The sequence below is a fragment of the Galendromus occidentalis genome, unplaced genomic scaffold (genome assembly GCF_000255335.2).
Source record: "Galendromus occidentalis unplaced genomic scaffold, Mocc_1.1 scf7180000077192, whole genome shotgun sequence".
In the NCBI taxonomy this organism is placed as follows: domain Eukaryota; kingdom Metazoa; phylum Arthropoda; class Arachnida; order Mesostigmata; family Phytoseiidae; genus Galendromus; species Galendromus occidentalis.
In genome coordinates, this window is record NW_003805180.1 from 1 (window position 1) to 19533 (window position 19533).

A 19533-nucleotide genomic window follows, 5' to 3' on the forward strand; every position below is an offset into this window, starting at 1 on the left:
GGAAATACACCAGATTCTCGGAGACCGCGGTCGTCAAGCCACGTGGGTTCGGCTTCGCTCTGCTCTCAGCGACGGCTGCCAGTGGTGCGCTACCTGTTGGTTGCGTGCACGTCGCCACCCGTGGCTGTCCGTCCCATGTTTTCCGACCCACGCTGTTGGCCCGACGACCCGACTTTTATTGAACGTTTATTTCTCGATCGGTATCCGCCACACTCCCGCCAAATTACGGATTCAGTCGAACGTCCGGAATATATTATATATTATATAGGATATAACAAGTGACTTTTACATTCTGATTCGGACCTCGATGAACCGTAATTTACGTTGGCTGTCTGTGTTCTACCGACTACGATTTACCTAAGTGCGACGAATGCGGAAATCGCTAGCTTAGACCTCCAACGGATAGAGGAGTTGAATCGGTCGGCTATAAGTTTGACCGGTTGCGAGTTTGATGAGACAGGATCGTTTGAGGCGGTCTGACCTCTCCCCCCCCGAAAGGCTCAGAACTCTACAGAGCGGCCAGTGATTCCGCGACGTGTCTGAGTCTTTCAGTAAGCAAATGTCGCCCGGCTGCAAAGATCTCCTGGTCACTGGTGTGCGAAGATGTGCTGAGCGAAGATATTGTAAATACTCCTCTTTGAATCTTTTGCGGAAACTTTTCATGATCGACTGGTAGTACATCCATCTTTTGGAAAGCACCAATGACTTGTAAGCCGACGGGTCCTTCGGCTCGCATTCCACCTCTGGAAGCGGCACTCGGAGATTATTCGCTGACACCAGTTCGGCTGGGCTAAGGGCTCTAATCTCGTTCGGATCGGTCTGTATCGCCGTTAATGGTCTTTCGTTCACCAGTGCTTCCACGTCTGAAAGGACAACCTCCAGCTCTCTGAAAGAGAGTGTATTCTTGCCCAGAATTCTCCTCAAAGGGCGCTTTATGGTCTGGACCATCCTCTCGTACCATCCGCCTTGCCACGGAGCTCTCGCCGTGATAAACTCCCACGTTATGGATTGATTGACCAGATGTTGTTGTACCCGAGGCGCTCTCGCATGGTCGAATAATATTTTTAGCTCTTTCGCGGCGCGCACAAAAGACCTACCGTTATCGGATATGATTTTGGTAGTGGAGCGGAATCGGTTCAGAAACTTTCTTAGCGACAACAGAAACTGCTCCGTGGACATATCCGGTACCAGCTCTAGGTGGACGGCTCTAGTCGCTGAACAAACGAATAGCAAAATGTAGCCTTTGCAGACTTCATTCATCGCATTCCTGAAGGGAATGGGTCCCGCATGATCGACACCTGTAGCGGAAAAAGCTGGGGCAGTGTCCATGCGGAAATCGGGAGTGGGGTACCGGTTCCCTGGCTGCTTCTACACGAAACCGCATACAGATCTTACAGTCCCTGAGGACACTCCTGGTTGTGCGTCTTGCCGATAGGATGTAAAACTTCCGTCTTAGAGCATTGAGGGTGAAAGCTACGCCGCCGACATGATATAGTCGCTTTTCGTGAAAGAAACGGATCAGCAAGCGCACTGCATTATCATTCCCTGGAAGTACGATAGGAAATTTGTCGTCGAAGGACAAATGCTCCGCGCGCTCTAGCCTTGAGCGGCTGCGAAGCAAGCCTCTATCGTCGAGGAACGGAGCCAAATTGAACAACTTGCTCTCCTTCGGAACCTCTTTACAATTTGAATTGATCTCTAAATCGAAGTGGCGTTTTTGTATCGACTTGATAATAGCCTCCTCTGCCTTCATGGCTTCGGCTGTGGATACGGGTGCGCCTGACGCTGCTCGCTCACGAGCGCCTCTCACGATCGCGAGCCATCTCAATATCCGCGCCGTACTGTTGACAACCACAGACCACGATGACACTCGATCACAATTCTGGAAGACGTCAACCTCCGACGCTGCTGCCCGAGCAGAGAGGCATGCCGATCTCGATTTTTCGCTCTCGACCTTGAGTTCATTGTCGAACAACTCGTTCAATTGATGGGGTTTTTCCGGGCGCCCGTTCCTGGAGAGCCAAGGAGGACCTCTCAGCCACATGTCCATCGCCTCTCCCTCGGTGACCGAGACGCCTCTGCTCAGCAGATCTGCCGGATTATCCGCGGAGGCTACATAATTCCAGGCCGAGGGATCTGAGAGCGACTGAATTTCCCTTATGCGATTCGCCACGAAGGGTTTCCATCTACTTGGAGCGTCTCTTATCCAATGCAGTGTGGGCGAGTTGTCCGACCAAAAAAAGATTGAGTCGAAATGATAATTGAAGTACTCCCGGACCCTCTGCACGAGTCTCGCCGCCAACACTGCGCTGATCAATTCTAACCTATGAATGGTGAATTCTGCTCTTAGTGGTGCCACCCTCGCCTTGGCTGCTAACCATGCGACTTCGGGCCCTCTGATCCGAGACCTCCCGAATGTATACCACTACTCCGTAAGCTGCTAGAGAAGCGTCACAGAACGCATGTAACTCGGTTCGCCGTGGAGCCGACGGAGAAGAGAGCGTGTTTCTGTCGACTCGCACTCTGTTCACCTGCTCGAGAACGCTAACGAAGTCCGAAAACGCTTCTAACTCTTCGCCGCCGAGGGGCTCGTCCCAAGATCGCTTCGCAATCCATAACCTCTGTATCAACGTCTTCGCCTTTATCGTGATCGGAGCGATCAGTCCCAAGGGATCGAAAACCTGCGCGGTACCTTTCAACAGCGTGCGCTTCGTGGGTTGATTCGCTCGCAGAGTGGACACAGCCGCTTGTACCGGTATGTGGAGCTGGTCGGACCCCAGGTCCCAGCCCAAGCCGAGGAACCTGAAATCCGTTTGCCCGTAGTTCACTTGCAAGCCCTCTATTTCTGCCGTCGCCTCCATGCGTCTGCCCAACTCAGCGCTGTTGGTAGCCCACCTCTGGAGCCTAAAACCTCCCTCGTTGAACGAAGTCCAACATAAACCGACAAATTTCGAGACCTGATTGCGCTGAGTCTGCGCTGGTTACGAGATCGTCAACGTAGAAATGATTCTCGATGTCCTCTAGCAAGTCAGCTTTCTCTGGGTGGTCTCGCTTCAGCTGCCGAATGTGGTATTTCAGACCTGCGCAATGTATGAAAGGGCTGGACACGATACCGAAATCCAGCACCGTACTCCATAACTCCTTAATAGGCGCGTGCGGGTTCTCCGATACGCCGATTGGCCAAAAGAAGCGGAGGAAAGTTCGATGATCAGGGTGGATCTTGTATTGTAAAAATGCCTTTTGGATGTCTGCGACGATCGCGATTTCCTGTTTTCGAAATCTGAGGAGCACCTTGATAATGTCAGGCAGCAAATTGGCGCCGCAATGTAAGACATCGTTCAGGGCTGCTTCATCCTTTCTACGTGCGCCTGCATCCTTCACAACGCGTACTTTCGCGATTTGACCAGTCGCTGTTCTCTTTATTACCGGGAGAATCGGCAAATAATGGACGAGTTCTCCGGGTTTCTTTGGAGTCGCTGGCTCAGCGTAGCCCATCTGGACATATTTCTGAATTTCCTCGTCCACTGATCGGAGAAGATCTTTCTTGTCGCGTGCCTTCCGCAGAAACCGACTGAGGCTGCCTCTAGCTATATTTTCGTTATCACCCAGGAATCTCAACTTGTCGTTGAAAGGCAGGCTTACCATGTATCGGTTTTCGTTTAACCGCTGGATGTTGTTTTTGAAAAACTTCTCGAGCTCTGCCTCTGCTGTCGAGTCTACGGTATCTGACTGCGGTTCGATACCGAGAATGTCCGTCGACCAAAGCAGTTGCAAATCCGTATCCAAATTTAATTCCGACCCCGCTCTCCTGTTCGATCTCACACTCATCAGAGGACCCTCCGTGACCTGAACATATTCCACATCTTCCCGTCGATTAATCAACGTGGAAAGATTTATGGTCTCGGAGGTATTTTAACCTTGTGCCCGGTTGGAACCGACTAGATGCCAGAAAAACCATTTGCTCCTGGTGTAGCTCGCCCTCAGGCTCTCCCCTTCCAGAGAGGACCCAGCCGAAAATGGTACTCGTTGCCACGACCTTATTGTCAAAGATCCGCTCTTCGCCTTTAAGCAAGCTCGCCAAAGCGTCCTGCCCGACAAGAATGTCGACCGTTGACGTCTCTAGCGAGCCGCCGTGATCAGCCAACGGGAAAAGACCACGACCGTCCCGCATGATTGGGAACTCGCCCTTTGCTATCTCAGGAACTTCTACCGCTGGGATCGCAACCGTACTCGTGCTATTGAATCTGCCCCGTAACCTTAGATGATACACATCGTGATTCTTGTAGTCCGAAATTTCTCCGCCTATCGTGAGTGTCGCGAGGTTCTCCCTGCCGATAGGGTCCAGAGCCAGAGCCTGGGTTACCTTCCGCGAGACGTATGAGCGCTCAGCGCCGGAATCCAGAATGAATCTGAAAACCTTCTTACGGTACCGACCGAGCACCCAGACTAGGCCGGTTTGGAAGTATTTGATCTCATTCGATGTCGAGTCTACCGTGCCTGAAGCGACTGTCGCTGAGAAAGCCTTCACCTTTTCCCCATCAGCCTCTCTCTTCTCGCAAATTATTGGATAGTGAGCTCTCCCACAAACGTCGCACTTCACATTTCTGACCCTACAATTCTTGGCATGATGATTCCTATGCAGGCATTTGAAACAGGCGTTGCTCCTCTCGCAAACCTCCCTCCTCTCTTTCACCGACAAGGGCTTCTTGCAGGCTTTACTCTCGTGTTTCGTGCCTGCGCAGAAAAGGCAGGAATGGTCTACCTCGGAATCCTTTGCGAGAAAAGCCACGCTGTCCCTACCTGGCCGATAACTATTATGGCGAGCCCTGGCGCCTTGGTAGTTTCCGGGATTATTTACGAATCCCCTGCCATAGCTCGCCCCTCTAGCATTGGTATCTGTTTGCGGGTCAAGAGTTTGACATGCTCTTTTGATCGCCGCTTCTCTATCCAAATATTCCAAAAGGAGTTTTAATTCGTTGTCCGCATCCGCTTTGGCGAGATTCTCGAAGTTCTTCCTACTGAAACTTTCTCTCATTTGTACCGGCAGTGCGTTGAGCACGTTCGGGGTCACCATCGTGGATAAAGACTCGTATGTCTTTCCCAGCGCTATCAGTGCCTTCACGTTTTGGGACAACGAACTAATGAATTTGAAAAGCTTATCGTTTATGTGAAGATCCCGGGCCTGGAACAGTCTCTGGAGTTGTTGTACGTGTTCCTTCTCGGCATCCTTCGGAGCTCCAAACTTCGCCTCGATTGTGTCCATTGCCACTTGGTATTGATCGGCGGAAAACTCGAGATGCGCGATCTCCGCAGCCGCCGGTCCCACAAGCGATTGTTTCAGATACGAATACTTTTCCACCGGATCCAGCGTCTTCTTGTGCACGTGAGCATCGAAGATCTGCCACCATTCACGAAATTTCCTATAGTCCCCGGAAAATTTCGGAATCTTGAAGTGTTTGTTGAAGTTCCCGAGCTTGGCAAACGAGGTGGATAAATCTGTCACCTTCTGTTCTTCTGCCGACCGTGTCTCTTCTGCTCGGAGCGCTTTCACGTCGAAGTACACACGGAAATACGCGTCCTCATAGTCGAAGGCTCGTTCAGCTGCCGCCTCGAACTGCTCGGGGGCGCACTTGAGCAAGAGTGGGGTGATGATTTTATTTTCTTCCTTTAGTTGCTCGAATATCTCGTCCACTAGCAACCACTCGCGGTCCACCTTTGATCTGCGTGACGCGCGGTTCTCAATAGTTTTCAAAGCCTCTTCTAACTCGTGGAGCTTTCTCGTAAATCTCGTCCTCAGTTTCCTTCGGATGGCAAGATGGTCACTTAGGAGAGTTTTCTCCTGCTGTGTGGCTAGGGGTCTCTCGGACGCCGCGACGGTCAAGGACGCCTCGAGGTCTTCCTGGGCCTGCGCCATCCAGAAGCACTCTGAGTCGTTGTGTTGCACCCGAAGTTCGCTTTCACTGCACTGATTTCGCCACTCCAGGTGTCCCTGTTTATCTCACTGTATCAAGCTGGTCGCTCCGGACCGAATTCGAGCCTCAAGTCGCTCTTCTAAGTTGATGCCAGAGGCCGCTGAGCTACCCCGTCTATTCCGAGCTCTCGGTAGGTACCGTGATGAGTCTCTTCGTGTGAGGTTCCCGGCGGGGCTGAACTTGCGGAAAAAATTCTCCGTCAGCTGCTGCCCTCGGTTGTTGCTTCGCCGCCCTACGAACAGTACGAACACTATCGCTGGGAACCGATTCTGGGTCAGTTCTCCGCTATCCGAAGTCGGCTCCTTCGCACTGCCGGTCTGGAATCTCGGAGAATGCCGCTACTTGGCCCTTGTTCTTGCTTACGCTGCCACCATGTCGCGAACCCCTTTCGATCGCGGGTGCCCCAAGGAAATACACCAGATTCTCGGAGACCGCGGTCGTCAAGCCACGTGGGTTCGGCTTCGCTCTGCTCTCAGCGACGGCTGCCAGTGGTGCGCTACCTGTTGGTTGCGTGCACGTCGCCACCCGTGGCTGTCCGTCCCATGTTTTCCGACCCACGCTGTTGGCCCGACGACCCGACTTTTATTGAACGTTTATTTCTCGATCGGTATCCGCCACACTAGGAGATGGATGGGGAAGAATTAATGAGCGTCGACTCACTTTAGATTCGCGGGACGGGAATTTAGGAACGAGAGTGCGTCACCTCGTTCAGAGCTCCGTCGTTCGGGGAAGTCTTAGAGGGCGAAGTCGGCGCGCGAAGACCCTTGGTGGGAGGCAGTCAGCCCGGGCAAAAAAAACAGATGCTGATTGTAACAAAAAACGCACAAAAAATGAGAAATTGGAACTGATTGTTCCGAAAATTGTTCGCTATGCAAATCAGTCAAGAACGAACCGAAGTCAGGCGAAAAAATCGTCTTGTTACGAGTGGAACACATTAACTCAGCGTATTTGTGCTAAAAGCTCTCGACCTCGAGAGGTCCAAGTTTTTCCCTCAGATTGGGGCACGACGAATCACAACGAGTGCGCAGCTTACTTCTATCTCCGCATTCTCGAAATCCGCGATGGGTCAAGTTCTCGAGGCGGGGTTCTGACCGGAAGCCGACGAGCCTGAGCCTGAGGAGTGCACTTGCGCCTGACGAAGTACTCGTCGGACTTGAAAGGAGCCGACTTCGAACGCGAGTTTCATGCGCAAAACTAACGTTGCCCCGCCGTCGACGGCGAGAAGGAAGCGCGTTTAGGATTATCGCCCTTCATACCTGGGAAGCAGAAGCTATCATCCTCAGAATCATGATTGACATCATCATCGCTGCGATGATCGCGCGTCAGAAAACTGAAGCGACCGCGACTGGTTCCAGCGGATTGCTCGCACAGTGATTTGCAGTCTTCAATGACTTCCTTCCTCCCTCTTTACAGCTTATTTCTGTTTTCGTTTGTTCACCGTCTCGGTTCTGCCTAAACGAAAGCGTTCACTGTACGAAATTGCTTCCATTGTCTATCTCCGACTCGGTCCCTTCGCTCGAGTGAATGTCTGTCACCTTCGTAAGCTGCGTATCCGATAGATGAATAGCAAAGCGCGAGGGGTCTGTTAGATTTAAGAATTCATTGAGCGCTCCGAACTCCAGAAGCGAAGGCGCCGGCGCTCTATTTACACAAAGACGGCATATTCAAAAGTTCGCCCGACAGTATCGTGCGACCTATAATTTGTCATTTCATTCTTCGTAGAGTACCTTCAATTTTCCGCTCTACGGACATTTCTATCAATTCACTTGAACGTTCCGATCGCTGAGGGTGAAAGCTCTAATTACGAAAGCTTTCATTAAATCATATAGCGGCGTACGGCACAGAATGAATCCCGACCTCCCCCCGAAATGCATGGCGAGAAGAACCTTCTGGTTTCCAAAGATCTGAAAAAAAAGCTCAAGGAGCTGGATGTTTATCTGAGAATGGCAAAATCGGTGTTTTCGGAGACTGATTTGACTGTTTGGCCGGCTGGCTCATTTTTTCGTACTTTCCAGAAAAGTCGGGCCACGTGTGAAAAGCTGTCAGATACGCAAAAAATGTGGCGAATCGATTTCGTACAGAAGGATACTGACCACCGGACTTCGTCCGAATCGCTTCGAGGTGAATCGAGGTCGTTTCGTTGTTCCTTCGGCGGAGTTCTTCGCGTTCGCGCACCTCGGAGGTCGCGTTTGTCCTCCCGCCCAAGCTTGTCTCAGTCATTCTGCGGGAACCGTTGACAAAACGGAGCTCACTCACAATCGCGAACATCTACGACGGGCTCTTATCACATCTTCGAGTTTTCTCCAACTTTAGAACTATATGGCCTTTCTCGGCTGAATTCGTAATTTGTGCATCAATTGACGGAAAGAAGTTCTTTGTCGTATTCTGGGACCTCGCCCTGACTCCGCATTCGCCAATATTCGATCAGCGGAATCTTGAGCCAATATTGGCAAGTCCACTCGCGCGGGCGAAACATTTGCATAGCAATCAGTTCCACTTCTTCTGCCATCGGATCAATAACGCGCCGGCAATCCGGAGTGTCTCGAGCTCTATGCGAGAACGGTGAATTTCATTCTAATCATATAAGGCCTGTCCAAGAAGCGATTACAGAGCGATCGACCGGATAACTAAAGAATGTTGGCTATGTAGCAGCAGGAACCGTTCTTTAGATCCGAGCGTACGATCAAACGTTAGCTGTTCCACAGAAAAGCGCAAAAGTCTCCATAGCGTCATTTGACACGAGAACAATCGGCGGTTCGTCCGTGCGTAGGATGGTGAGTCTGATACATCTCCGCTCATCTTCAGATGATGTCTTGATCTGTAAGAGATTTACAAGAATAGGAAAGAAACGGAAAAAGTCAGCTGTCGCTCGGCGTCGGTGATTGCGAGCGGGCAGCGCGGCCACCGAAGCCAGTGAAAAGGCGCACAATGAAAACAGCAACAATGACGATTCGACCAGTATCAATTGAGGCATTAGCCAAGCTATCTCGAGCGACAAGAGCAACGAGAATCGCAGCGGCATGAAGTTCTTCGGTGGAGTCCGTGAACGAAAGGGAAAATTCGAATGGACAGAAGTATCAATGTCAAATCCCACTGTATCAAAGTCGGGTCGATCTGAGGAGAATCCACAACCTGTCTTTCTGATGAACCGAGCTCTTCTCGGATCTGACCCTTGTCTGCCGGAGCGTTCGGAATGAGATTCCAATCGGAGACGGCCAAGATGGACGCCAGATTGGATGCGTCTCGACTCTCGGGAGTTCATCCTCTCATCTGTGCGCCGGGGCTCGGGAGTTCCCCGAGATCTCTCAGCCGCCCTCCTCGAGTTGATTATTTTCCCTTGAAGTTACCTCGATCAACGTCAGATCAGAAACATCCGTTTCCCGAAGTGGGCCTCTCGCTCAAGTCGAGTTCTCTGACAATCTCCAGTTTGTGGCGATTTGACGATTGCTTCGGGATCTGCAGGTCTCATTTCCCGGATTCCGGACGGAGTGGTTTGATGGAAACTCTGGAGGCTCTCGACAGAGCTATGTCAATCCGTATTAGTTTCCCGATCGAGTGCGGAACTTTGAGCCAACGAATCGAAAATCATCCATGGCAGACAGACAGTAGGTCAAATTCGATTGTGAAAACCCTTCGATATAGATAAGGAACAAGCTCTATCGTTTTCTTGACACTTCTCCTTATCTGCGAAGAACATTCCGCGATAATTTTTGTAAGATTTTATTGGCTTGTAAGCGTTAGAATCGGGAGTAAGTCTTGCTCGAGCATTGGAAAATCTGGATTTCCGTTCGAAAACATTATCGTTTTACTCTAATCGCTATGTCGGTCCGACTGTTTTCGATCACATCATCACGATTAAGGCTCTGATATTCTCGAAGAAAAAAAATAAACATCGTTAATTCTGCAAAAATCACTCGAGAATTTTTATTCACGAGTATTCATTGCAGTCCGACCCCGAGCGAAAGTACAACCTACCCGCGTATATTTCACTCCGCAAAACCAGCTGATACGAGACCCGGATCTGAAAAAGTCGGACGCCCGAGAATGATTTCATTCTTTTTCCTCGCCAATTGCAGAGAAAAGTGACACGTTGTCGACGACATCCTCAGAGCTCCCGAAACTCGAATCGCTGGCTATTGCGAATTTCTCGGCACGACACACCTCCCTCGCTGACCTTGCATTCTGAAAAGCGAATCAGCCAAGATATAAATATGTACAATGAAACGTAGAATCGGAGACCACTCGCCAAAAGAAGCGAGGGAATACCCCTGAAATGATACGCTATTCCAGCCTCAAGAAAGGAAATTCCGTTAATAGTTTATGTCATTACGTGGAGGTGAGCTTCGGCGCGCCTTGCTTGGCAACGTGAGTTCCACAGAAATAACGTGTCGACTTCGTAATGACGAGTCTTCATGAATGGTCCTCCCTGGCGATCCAGATACGCAGAGCGCGGTTTCAACTCGATTATAATGATCCTGGAGACGTGGACATACATTTTCTCGAGTGGTTAGTTCGGCTGGAGCATTTGTCCAAGGGTACGACAGAGCTTGCCAAGTGGTTAGCGAGACTTAGTCCATTCTATGCCTTGATTGATGAATTATCCGCGTAAAGGAGTCTCTGTTACGTCTTTCCGCGCTGAGGTCTCGTCATGGACGTCGTGAGAACCATCAGAGCGCTGAAGCCAAGGTGCCATAGAGCCCAGAACAGTACGCCAACTGTTTCCTTCATCACTGAATGGTGGAATGAGTCCGTTGATTAAGGAAATCGCTGCGGGTGTGGCTCCCGTAAATGAGTGGCCGTTCCGAGTGAGGAAGCCTCGCTCGTGAGATATCCGAGAGGAAAATATTCTCAACCAAGTTCTTGAAATGCGACCTTCGGTTCCCTAGGCTGAAAAGCCTCCGTGATCCTCATTATCAGCTGGAATGATACGAAATTTTTCGTGGAACTCGGGATTGGGCTCGGTTCCTTCGTCAATCAAAATTCGATTCCGGGGAATGGTCGTCCGCGCCAGGAGGCCGGCGCTGCGAGCCAGGACACAGAAGATGCTCCTGGCTGACTCATGAACTCGAACAGGGAGTGGAACGACAGTGGATCATCACGATCAAAATCAAGTTCATCATTTCATTGCGAGCTGAGAAATAATGGTCGCGCTTCTGTCGGTTGGTCGATCATCGTTCTGTCGTAGACGCCGCTAATTTTCGCCCGTCCGCCCCAGATTCCTCTCGATAGAACACTAACCGAGCCCGGAGCGAAATTACGTCGAGCTTGACGTGTTCGAACGACGAGACGACACCAAAAGAAGAAACTCGTGTTCGTCGCGCGGTATTCGACGAGAAAGCCCACTAGACTGGCAAAAGGAGCTCGTGATTCCGAGGAAAATTCGTGGGAATTTCCAGACCTCCTATGATCGGATCGATGGCGAACTGATCTGATCGGTTGCTGAACGATTGCCCATGCCGTCGCAGTTATCGGGGACATTGCTTTTTGCACCGGTTCTGCCGTTTATTCTCTCCTGCTTCATCGACTGGGTCTGATTGAATGATTTTCAGCTCAGTCTATCGCTCTGACTGTATATTTTGAGTCGACGCGACGAGTTGGATTATCGCCGTCTCCGTAAAGGAACGGTGAGATTTTCAGCTCTCCGCAGAAGCTTCACCTACTTGGATCGAGGCGCGCGGATCAGCGAAAATGAACGCTCTGGAGAAAAAGCTAGGGTCAGGAAGACAATATGATGACGAAACCGATAATATGTCGGTACTATCACGAAGAACAGGAGCGCCACCCCAAACAGAAGCTTGAACGTAAGAGAATCTCAATGAAGCAACATTCGAAGGAATCGCGATGTTCCCAGAGAAGGAGAGCAGCTCTATCGGCACTGGATCGGGACACTGATCAGGGTGGGACAATTAAGAGGACTCATCAATTATGCAAGTTTAGGCGATCTTTTTCTTCTCCCTGATGTGAGCTATGTCACCACAGGGCCCCTTATTAGATAAGCCGGTGCGTTCACGCCATCACTGAACGTGCCGAAGTTGCGACCTTCCTGCTGCATATATGCATCAGATATGATGTCATCCTGAGCACCTGCACGCCTCGCGGGGTCCACTATAGCTCGCGAAGCTCTGAGTCAATGAAATTCACAGCAGAGGATCCCTACTCTTCATCTCTGCCGCGATTTCTGAAATTCTGTGGTAAGCCAACCGATTACCAAGAATGATGATGATGCAGATTAGACTGCGAAGGTTTCTCGCTCAGTGGCATCTTCTCCCCCCGGAGCATGCTCGGCTTCAAGACTCGAACCAGACCATTTTCTGAATCTACCGCATTTCCCAACCGCATGCAGCGCGATGAATGGAATGTCCCCGGGAACGATCTCTGGGAAGACCCGACCCGAAATTGTAGCGAAGACAAGCTCGTTGCCTCATGAGTCCTTCTCGGGTTTTTTCTCCCCTGCCCAGTGTACGTAAATTCCGTTTTTTTTCTGGCCGTTGCGTTGACGATGGGCTGGCATACATTCGGTCGAGCGAGGAAACCGGAAGGGAGGATCCGTTCACTCGCAAATAATTCTTCTTTTGTGTTGTAAGCATGTGTGACTGCACAATAGAAAAGAAGAAAGGAAGACGAAAAAACGGAAAACATAACAACAACAGAAATTAGTAACGTCGCTGATGACGCAAAATTCCGTTGGAAACTCGCGTGCTTACAATACTGTTAACAAATCGTGCGGTTGCCCATGAGTGCACATTGTGCGCTCCTCGTGGCTTTCTTTTCGTGTTCCATTCAGCATATGCTTCCCGTCGGAATCGTAATTCCAGCCGATGAAGCATTTCCAGAAAAAATTCAGCTATCGAATTAATAGCCCGCCCACGGGGCAGGATGACTATTGAAGCAATAAATTGAACACTTTTGGGTAATGGATTGGTCATCGTTCGGAATGGCCGCTGCGTCCAGCGACAGCAGTTTTTGGAATTCGTTCGACCGAATCCGTACAGAAACCTGTGAGAACCACCAACGAAATAACTTCAGCAACCGTCAGCGGTCGTCGGTTACAGGAGCAGTCCGCGCAGCTGTAGCAACACAGAAATTCAACAACGACCCTAGTATTCATCGTGAGGCACGACGAGGAAATGAGTTTCTGCCGTACTTCCAGGCAAACCACGACAAGACCGATGTGATCTTTCACGGACCCAGTTCCTTCCTCGGTCGTCTCGGGGAAGTACGGTTGTCTTTTCCCCAAGCTCTTTCAGTAGCGGCCGGACGACGAGTGATCCGAGTGAGATAAGCTGAGTACGCGATTTGACGAGACCTTACATAGATCCGCTACTCTCGGTCAGCTCGAGCCAAGGTCGAAGCAAATTACTTTTGTTAACCATCAGCGAATGACATCTAGTCGTTGTCTGACAGCCGAGCCAGAAAAATCTCCGTCGTTCTGTTCCCTTCAATTTTCACGGCAGATTTCAAGATCCTCATCTCACTCGGTCGATCAGATGAGAAGATATCAGTGACTACGGACGTGACGGAAAAGCTAAAGCAAATTGTCAGCCCTTCAAATCGCCGCTGAAAAGGCAGCGGAATGAGCAGACGTCTGGGTTCAGTTCAGCCTAGTAGGCTCCATACTTCCTGGCTCCCCATCACTCTATGAGATCTCGGCGGAGAGCTCGACGGTACGATGCAGACACTTGGTTGAGTAGAAATCGAATCGACATTTCCCCTCGAGGTCACAGTAGCGGATTCGGAAGGAGATACTACGTCACGCATTTTCCATTCCCGACTTCGACACCTTCAGGACGGACTTCAGGCGGAACCGGAGCCCAATGATCTCACCCGTAGTCCGTCTATACTTTACGGCTAGTCCCGATGAAACGCGGCAAACCCCGATTAGGTATTCGTTCTGAGTGAGGAGCACCCATCGTGTATCGCATGCTACTTTCAGCGTCGGGTTTCCTGAATTTATTGCGAATATGATATTCACCCTCGTCTCCTCTCTTGCTAATCAGTGTTTGGAGAAATTGGAGTCTATCTCATCGGCGATTACCCGGTCCCGGTCTCTTCCTCCGGCTGTGAGCGCGCGCGCGGCTCGCGGTCTATCTTTTCATAGCGTCGTCTGCTACGCTCTGTGTTGTTTCCCAACATGTGTGTAAATAAACAGCACCGGCTGCACCACCGTACGATCGAAGTGTTATTGTGCGCGGTCGGTGAGGCTCATCGGAAAACCAACGCAATGGTTCGCATACAGTACATCGGGCACCCTTCGAAGCTATATGGAAAACACCTGATGAAGATTCTCGCGAATCTGAAAGACTTCGGAGTCGGTCGAATGTTTGTCCGTGGCATCTACGCGAACGAGGAGGTCCCGACATTCTACATCGTGAAAAAAGTCAAACCAGCGATGGACCCGGACCTGATCTGGGGCGATGTGCATGCTCAAACGTATTTTCGCGGCGTCGATAAAGGAGTCAGTGTGATCAAGAGCCACCTGCCAGACTTCCGGCTCGTGCACAAGGAGGATGAAGAGAAATACTTCGCCGCTGTGATCAAAGATCCCGTCATTACGATTCTTCCGAGAGAGATGGAGTGCTCACCTCTTCTGAAAATGCTCATCAAGAGAGACGCGGAGAGCCGAGGAGAAACCTTCGATCCGAACACGAAGCTTCCATGCTCGTATCCTGCGCAAGAGATGGACGGAAAACGAGTGGCTGAGCCCGGGGAGAAACCTTCGTTCGAGTTCGACAAAGACTCGTGTCCGCTCGAGCATGAGGAGTTGAGACGCGGTATAAAATTCGATATTTAGTCCATCTGTAAATGTAGTTCGTTGTGTGCGGAATTGCCAGAGGTTGCGTGCGAATACATGCGAAGGAAGCATTGAGGAAAATGGGAGTTGTTTTCATTCCTAGATGATTTCTGCTAATGTTACGAAAATCCGCGGGTCTGAACTCGGGACTCGGGACATTCTCTGAATGAGTCGTGTTCCGATGCGCGCGATGCATTCCAATAATGTAGCGTGAAATTTCCCGGTTTCGAACCAGTCTTCGAGCCGCTCGTAACGTATGGTAACCTTTGACATTCCATAAGTTCTCATTCCGTGGTTCTGGACACAGCGAAGCACTCCGGGATTTCGAGGATTTCTGATTCTTGAAACGGATATATGGATTTTGGAGGGAAAATCGAAAAGAAATCAATCGCATTCACCAGCGGACCGCAACGTTTCGTTAGGGAGGAAAAAACATTCGAAAGTCATCTGGGATAATTCTGTGAGGATCGGAACGTAGTTAGAAATGGAACTGTTCGCATAATGTGCTTCGAATACTGAAGCCGAGGCTCTTCAAAGCGAAAATAAGTTTCACAAGACACGCTGACCAGTCTTGGACCCGGCCGATGCAGAAAGTAACGGAATGCGGTGCTGAACATCCAAAGTTGGAAACACTGAAGTGGCTTCAACGACTTTTCCTCGATGACCTTGCCAACGTTTTCCGTTTTGTTGTCGACGTTCTCGTACGACTGTGGCAGCTGTACACTACTCGACTATCGCATCGATTCAGCTCCGTGGTTTACTTTCGCTACCGAGAGATTTTCCCCGATTGACCTCTCTGGGAATATTTGTTTCGCTGATCGTACGCACATCGTCGTATTCTTTCATGGAGGTACCCGGAAGCTACGGATTATTATAAATTATAATTATAATATTACAATCTATTCAAGTATTAGGGAACGGGGTCCAGCGAAACCTACTCAGTCAGTCAATGACGATTTCTGCCTGAATGACCAATCCGCCCGAGCTCGTTTACGGTGCGAGGGCCCAGACTCTCGTCGAGGATCAGACGAAAGAGCTCAAAAATCATCTTTCCGTTCTGCGGATCATCCGTATGGATTCCCGACCATCCCCGGTGGCGCATACCCTACGTTGAGGTGGACTCTTCAGGATTCCGTGGAAATGTCGGATACCGGTTGGAATCTCCCGAATTCGTCGATGAGACATGCATGTCTTGATCAGCTCCTGAACATGCGATATCAACCCTGACTCCGACATGTCGTTTTTCGAGAAAAAAATTGGCGGGAGGTCTCCTTTCGGTTCCATTTCTTCGTAGGTGGTCCACGCAAGGGCTTCTAGGTTTGAGATCTGGACGAACCCGATAGGAACTCGGGGACGAAATCCATTAATCACGGCTTTGTGGTCAGACCCACCCTCGCCGAGCCGAAGACCAAGAAAAGTTCAGCTGAAAAAGTCTAATGGAACGACGCGTGCGAACGAAATCGAGTACCCGCAATCCCGTGTCTCCTTCTCTCTCCCATGGTGGCAAAATGTTTCTGTTAGAAGCACGTAATTATTACCCGTTGTTGGGAAGAGATAAACTACCACTCCGCCCGCCAACCCGCAAGCCAGCTAGCCATTTGGCTTGCCTGCCTTGCCATGTGACGACGAGTGAAACGTTTGCCCTCACCCGCCGGCCCCCGTGGCGGGAAAGGCTCGCTGGTGGGTATATAGCCTCGTTGGGGCAGGCACACTGAACAAACTGAGCTTCATCTTACTCAGAGCTACTTCAACAATGATGAAAGTAAGCTCCGGTAGCTCCTCCCTTGGCCGAGAGTCCCTCGGTCTCAGTGAACTCACTCCTGGAGGATTAATTTTTCTGCCTGTGTTTTTCTGCTTCTGTAGCTTCGTGGTGCCCGTTAATCGCTGCAGGACATAATTCAGTGCTCTCTGGTCCTTCTTCTGACCTCAAGGGATCTCTGCCTACCGCCTAAACCCTCGATTTCCCCGGGGGCACTCCCCGCTCTGTGAACTTTTCCCCTTCCCTGTGTTCTATCTCTGGTGCTTCAATTGGAAAAATTTCCGTGATACCCGTAGGGTCCTGGGTGGAAACCCATCTCTTCATCGCTCAATCCTTCCTTCAGTCGGTCAAAGTCTGAAATATCCCCGTGGGATCTGATCAGAGAGTTTTCCCCTCCAAACGAGCTTCCTCATACTCGTTCTTCCACCTCCTTCCTTCGGTGCCCTCAGCACTGATCTTTTGAATCGCAGTTTCAGACTTCTGCCTCGATCTAGATTCCCTAACGTTTTAAAATTTTATAGTTCGTCGCCTTGTCCGCTTTGGTCGCTGTGGCAGCAGCCGGTCACCTCGGAGGATCCTCGTCGAATTACCGCAAGCAAGACGTGAGTTCCCATCTGACGCGGATCCGGATCCCGCCCGTTGCACATTGGGCTCTCGCATGAGCATGCTCCTCACATTTTTCTCCACAGGATTTCGGAAACTACGCCTTCGGCTACGACATTAAGGACGACTGGGGCAATGTCAACGGACGTTCCGAGAAGGGCTCTCATGGACACGTTGTAGGATCTTACTACCTCGGAGAGATCGACGGTCGTCACCGATCTGTCGAATACGTCGCCGACAAGCTCGGATTCCGCGCCGCCGTCAAGACCAACGAGCCTGGAACCAAGACCTCTGAGCCCGCATTCGCTCCCATCACCTCGGCTTTCGGAAAGGTGAGCTTCCCGGGCGTTGTCGCACATCGAGCATGATGATGCGCACACGTTAACAAAAGCACACGTTTTCCTCTCAATTGCACTGTATTTCGAAATTCATGTTCCGAATGGTCTTGTTCATTTATCGCCGTGTAGCAGCTATCACACTTGACTTTGTCTACGGCTATATCGCCAGTTTCGTCAAACACCATAACAATCGTACAATAACAAGAACGACAAGTTCACCTGAGCGGCATGAGTCGCTTCCCCACCATGTCAGATTCACTCTTCAATCTTTATCGTGATCATCTCCATCGTCACCGCTCTATTCGATAACCGAACGCTGACTACACCGTCCGTAAATGTTTCTCGGGTGCCTTTGTTTCGACGATGCATTCTGTTGGGACATCTCCCTTCGGACGTTTCTGTTCCATTTGAGAGCCCTCGTTCAGAAGCCGCGCCGTGACTACCTCTTGAGGCTTTCTTGTCTTCACCCTTGGTCAAACTCAGTCTTTTCCACCGAGGGAGAACACTACCGTCAGAAGTCCCCGCAGAAATTCCATCTAAGTTCGGTACCTTCTGATGATCTGCGCTTCTGCCCGTCACAATCACCCTCCTTGTGTCGTTTCGGCAGAGATTCTTCTGCTTCCTGAGTCAATTACCCCTGAGCGGGGCAAAATGACACGTGACTAATGGTTGTTCGGTCGGTCCAACAGACTGACGTATGAGCGACTGCCCCATCATCAAATGTTAACCTTCACGATTCGAAACAATGATCTTCACGCGTCCATTGTCGCCTGGCGACCGGAGGTCTTCCTTTAAAGCCGCTCCGCTGCTTCGTTCGGTTCGCCGACTTTCTCTTGATCCGAGTAACGTTCGCGAACCTCGTTTTCAGAGCATTCCTTCTGGATCCATCCACGCCGTCCCAGTGAAAGTTGCTGCCTCGTACGTTGAGCCCGCCTATGCTCCCCTCGCCAGTCACGCTTCCTATGCCGCCCCCGCTTACGCTGCTCCCGCTTACGCATACGCGGCTCCCATCCACGCGCACGCTCCCATCCACGGTCACGGATATGGATACGGCGGCTACGCCGGCCACTACTAATTTAATCGATAGGAATGTTTTGCATTCGTTTCGAAGTCTCTAAGCAGTCGGCGCTTCGGTGTCGAACTGCTGAATCTGCCAAGGCTTAGGTTTACAAGTCGTCCTACTTTACATTATTATCCAAAATATGTATTTGATGAGCAACAACATCAAGGGGACGACGATAATAATTGAAGTAAGAGGTGAAAAAAGAACTCCAGGAGAATGCGGATGAGGACAACGAGGAGATGCATAACTGCAAGTTTAGGAGGAGCTCTACACCAAACAGGAGAGGGGCCGTGCCGCCTCGGGACTTTCACCTGCTTTCACTACTGAAGACTTGTTACTGTTCTTAATATTTGAGGGACCGATCAAACATCGAAGTAACCGACGGAACCACTAAGTGAAATCGGACGGTCCTTTTCCATGAGTAGCAAAGCGAACACTATCTGGACGTCGGACGTATTCTGTATATAGCTCTCTGTAAATAATAAAAGAGTCTTTCAACTTTTCCCTGCAACACTCCGATTATTTTCTCGCCCCTCGGGTATTCACGTTCTTTCTCAGAGTGATCTCCGTATCTCATGCCATGGCCAATCAGTGAAATCCAGCGGGGCGACACATCAAATCGTAGACCATAAATGTTCAATTCTATGAATCGAACGATCGGATTTCGCACGAGGTTTTTTTTGCCACCGGAGATTCTGCTTGTTTCGATGCGAGCCTGCTACGGTATGCTCATAAACGGCCGGGATCGTAACTCTCGCGGCCATCAACTTCTAGAAGCATTAGGAACTTCGCTCCAGAGGTCATCGAGAGGTGAACTTATCGCGCTTACGTGAAAAGGATTCCAGAAAAAAGGAACCTTCATCGCTCGCCCCAAACCATCATCGCTCTACAAATGACGCTCGCCAAAGCATTGTTTTCCGGCTCCGTTGAAGACTTCTCAGATTTCACCCAGATATCCGTACGTAAATACTTATATTTCAAAGGATTTTCTGTTTCCATTGTCGTCA

General features: G+C 50.4%; 3 protein-coding genes across 3 annotated transcripts; 2 read left to right on the forward strand and 1 right to left on the reverse strand.

Annotated features, from left to right (window-relative positions):
* Positions 1-387: 387 nt before the first annotated feature.
* LOC100897879 (uncharacterized) lies at positions 388-5914 on the reverse strand. Its single transcript, XM_029111011.1, is given in 6 exon segments — positions 388-1298; positions 1396-1545; positions 1663-2407; positions 2409-2897; positions 2986-3808; positions 3918-5914. Coding segments are annotated over 6 exon segments (5115 nt in total).
* Positions 5915-14143: 8229 nt separating this feature from the next.
* Positions 14144-14763, forward strand: mRpS34 (mitochondrial ribosomal protein S34). Its single transcript, XM_003741745.2, has one exon. The coding sequence runs from the start codon at positions 14194-14196 to the stop codon at positions 14761-14763; it is 570 nt and encodes a 189-aa protein (XP_003741793.2). The 5' UTR covers positions 14144-14193.
* A 1719-nt stretch (positions 14764-16482) lies between these two features.
* Positions 16483-18924, forward strand: LOC100906840 (adult-specific rigid cuticular protein 15.7). The gene is made up of 4 exons (XM_003741724.2): positions 16483-16525; positions 17044-17124; positions 17212-17457; positions 18332-18924. The coding sequence occupies exons 1-4, from the start codon at positions 16517-16519 to the stop codon at positions 18536-18538; spliced, it is 543 nt and encodes a 180-aa protein (XP_003741772.1). The 5' UTR covers positions 16483-16516; the 3' UTR covers positions 18539-18924.
* Positions 18925-19533: the final 609 nt, after the last annotated feature.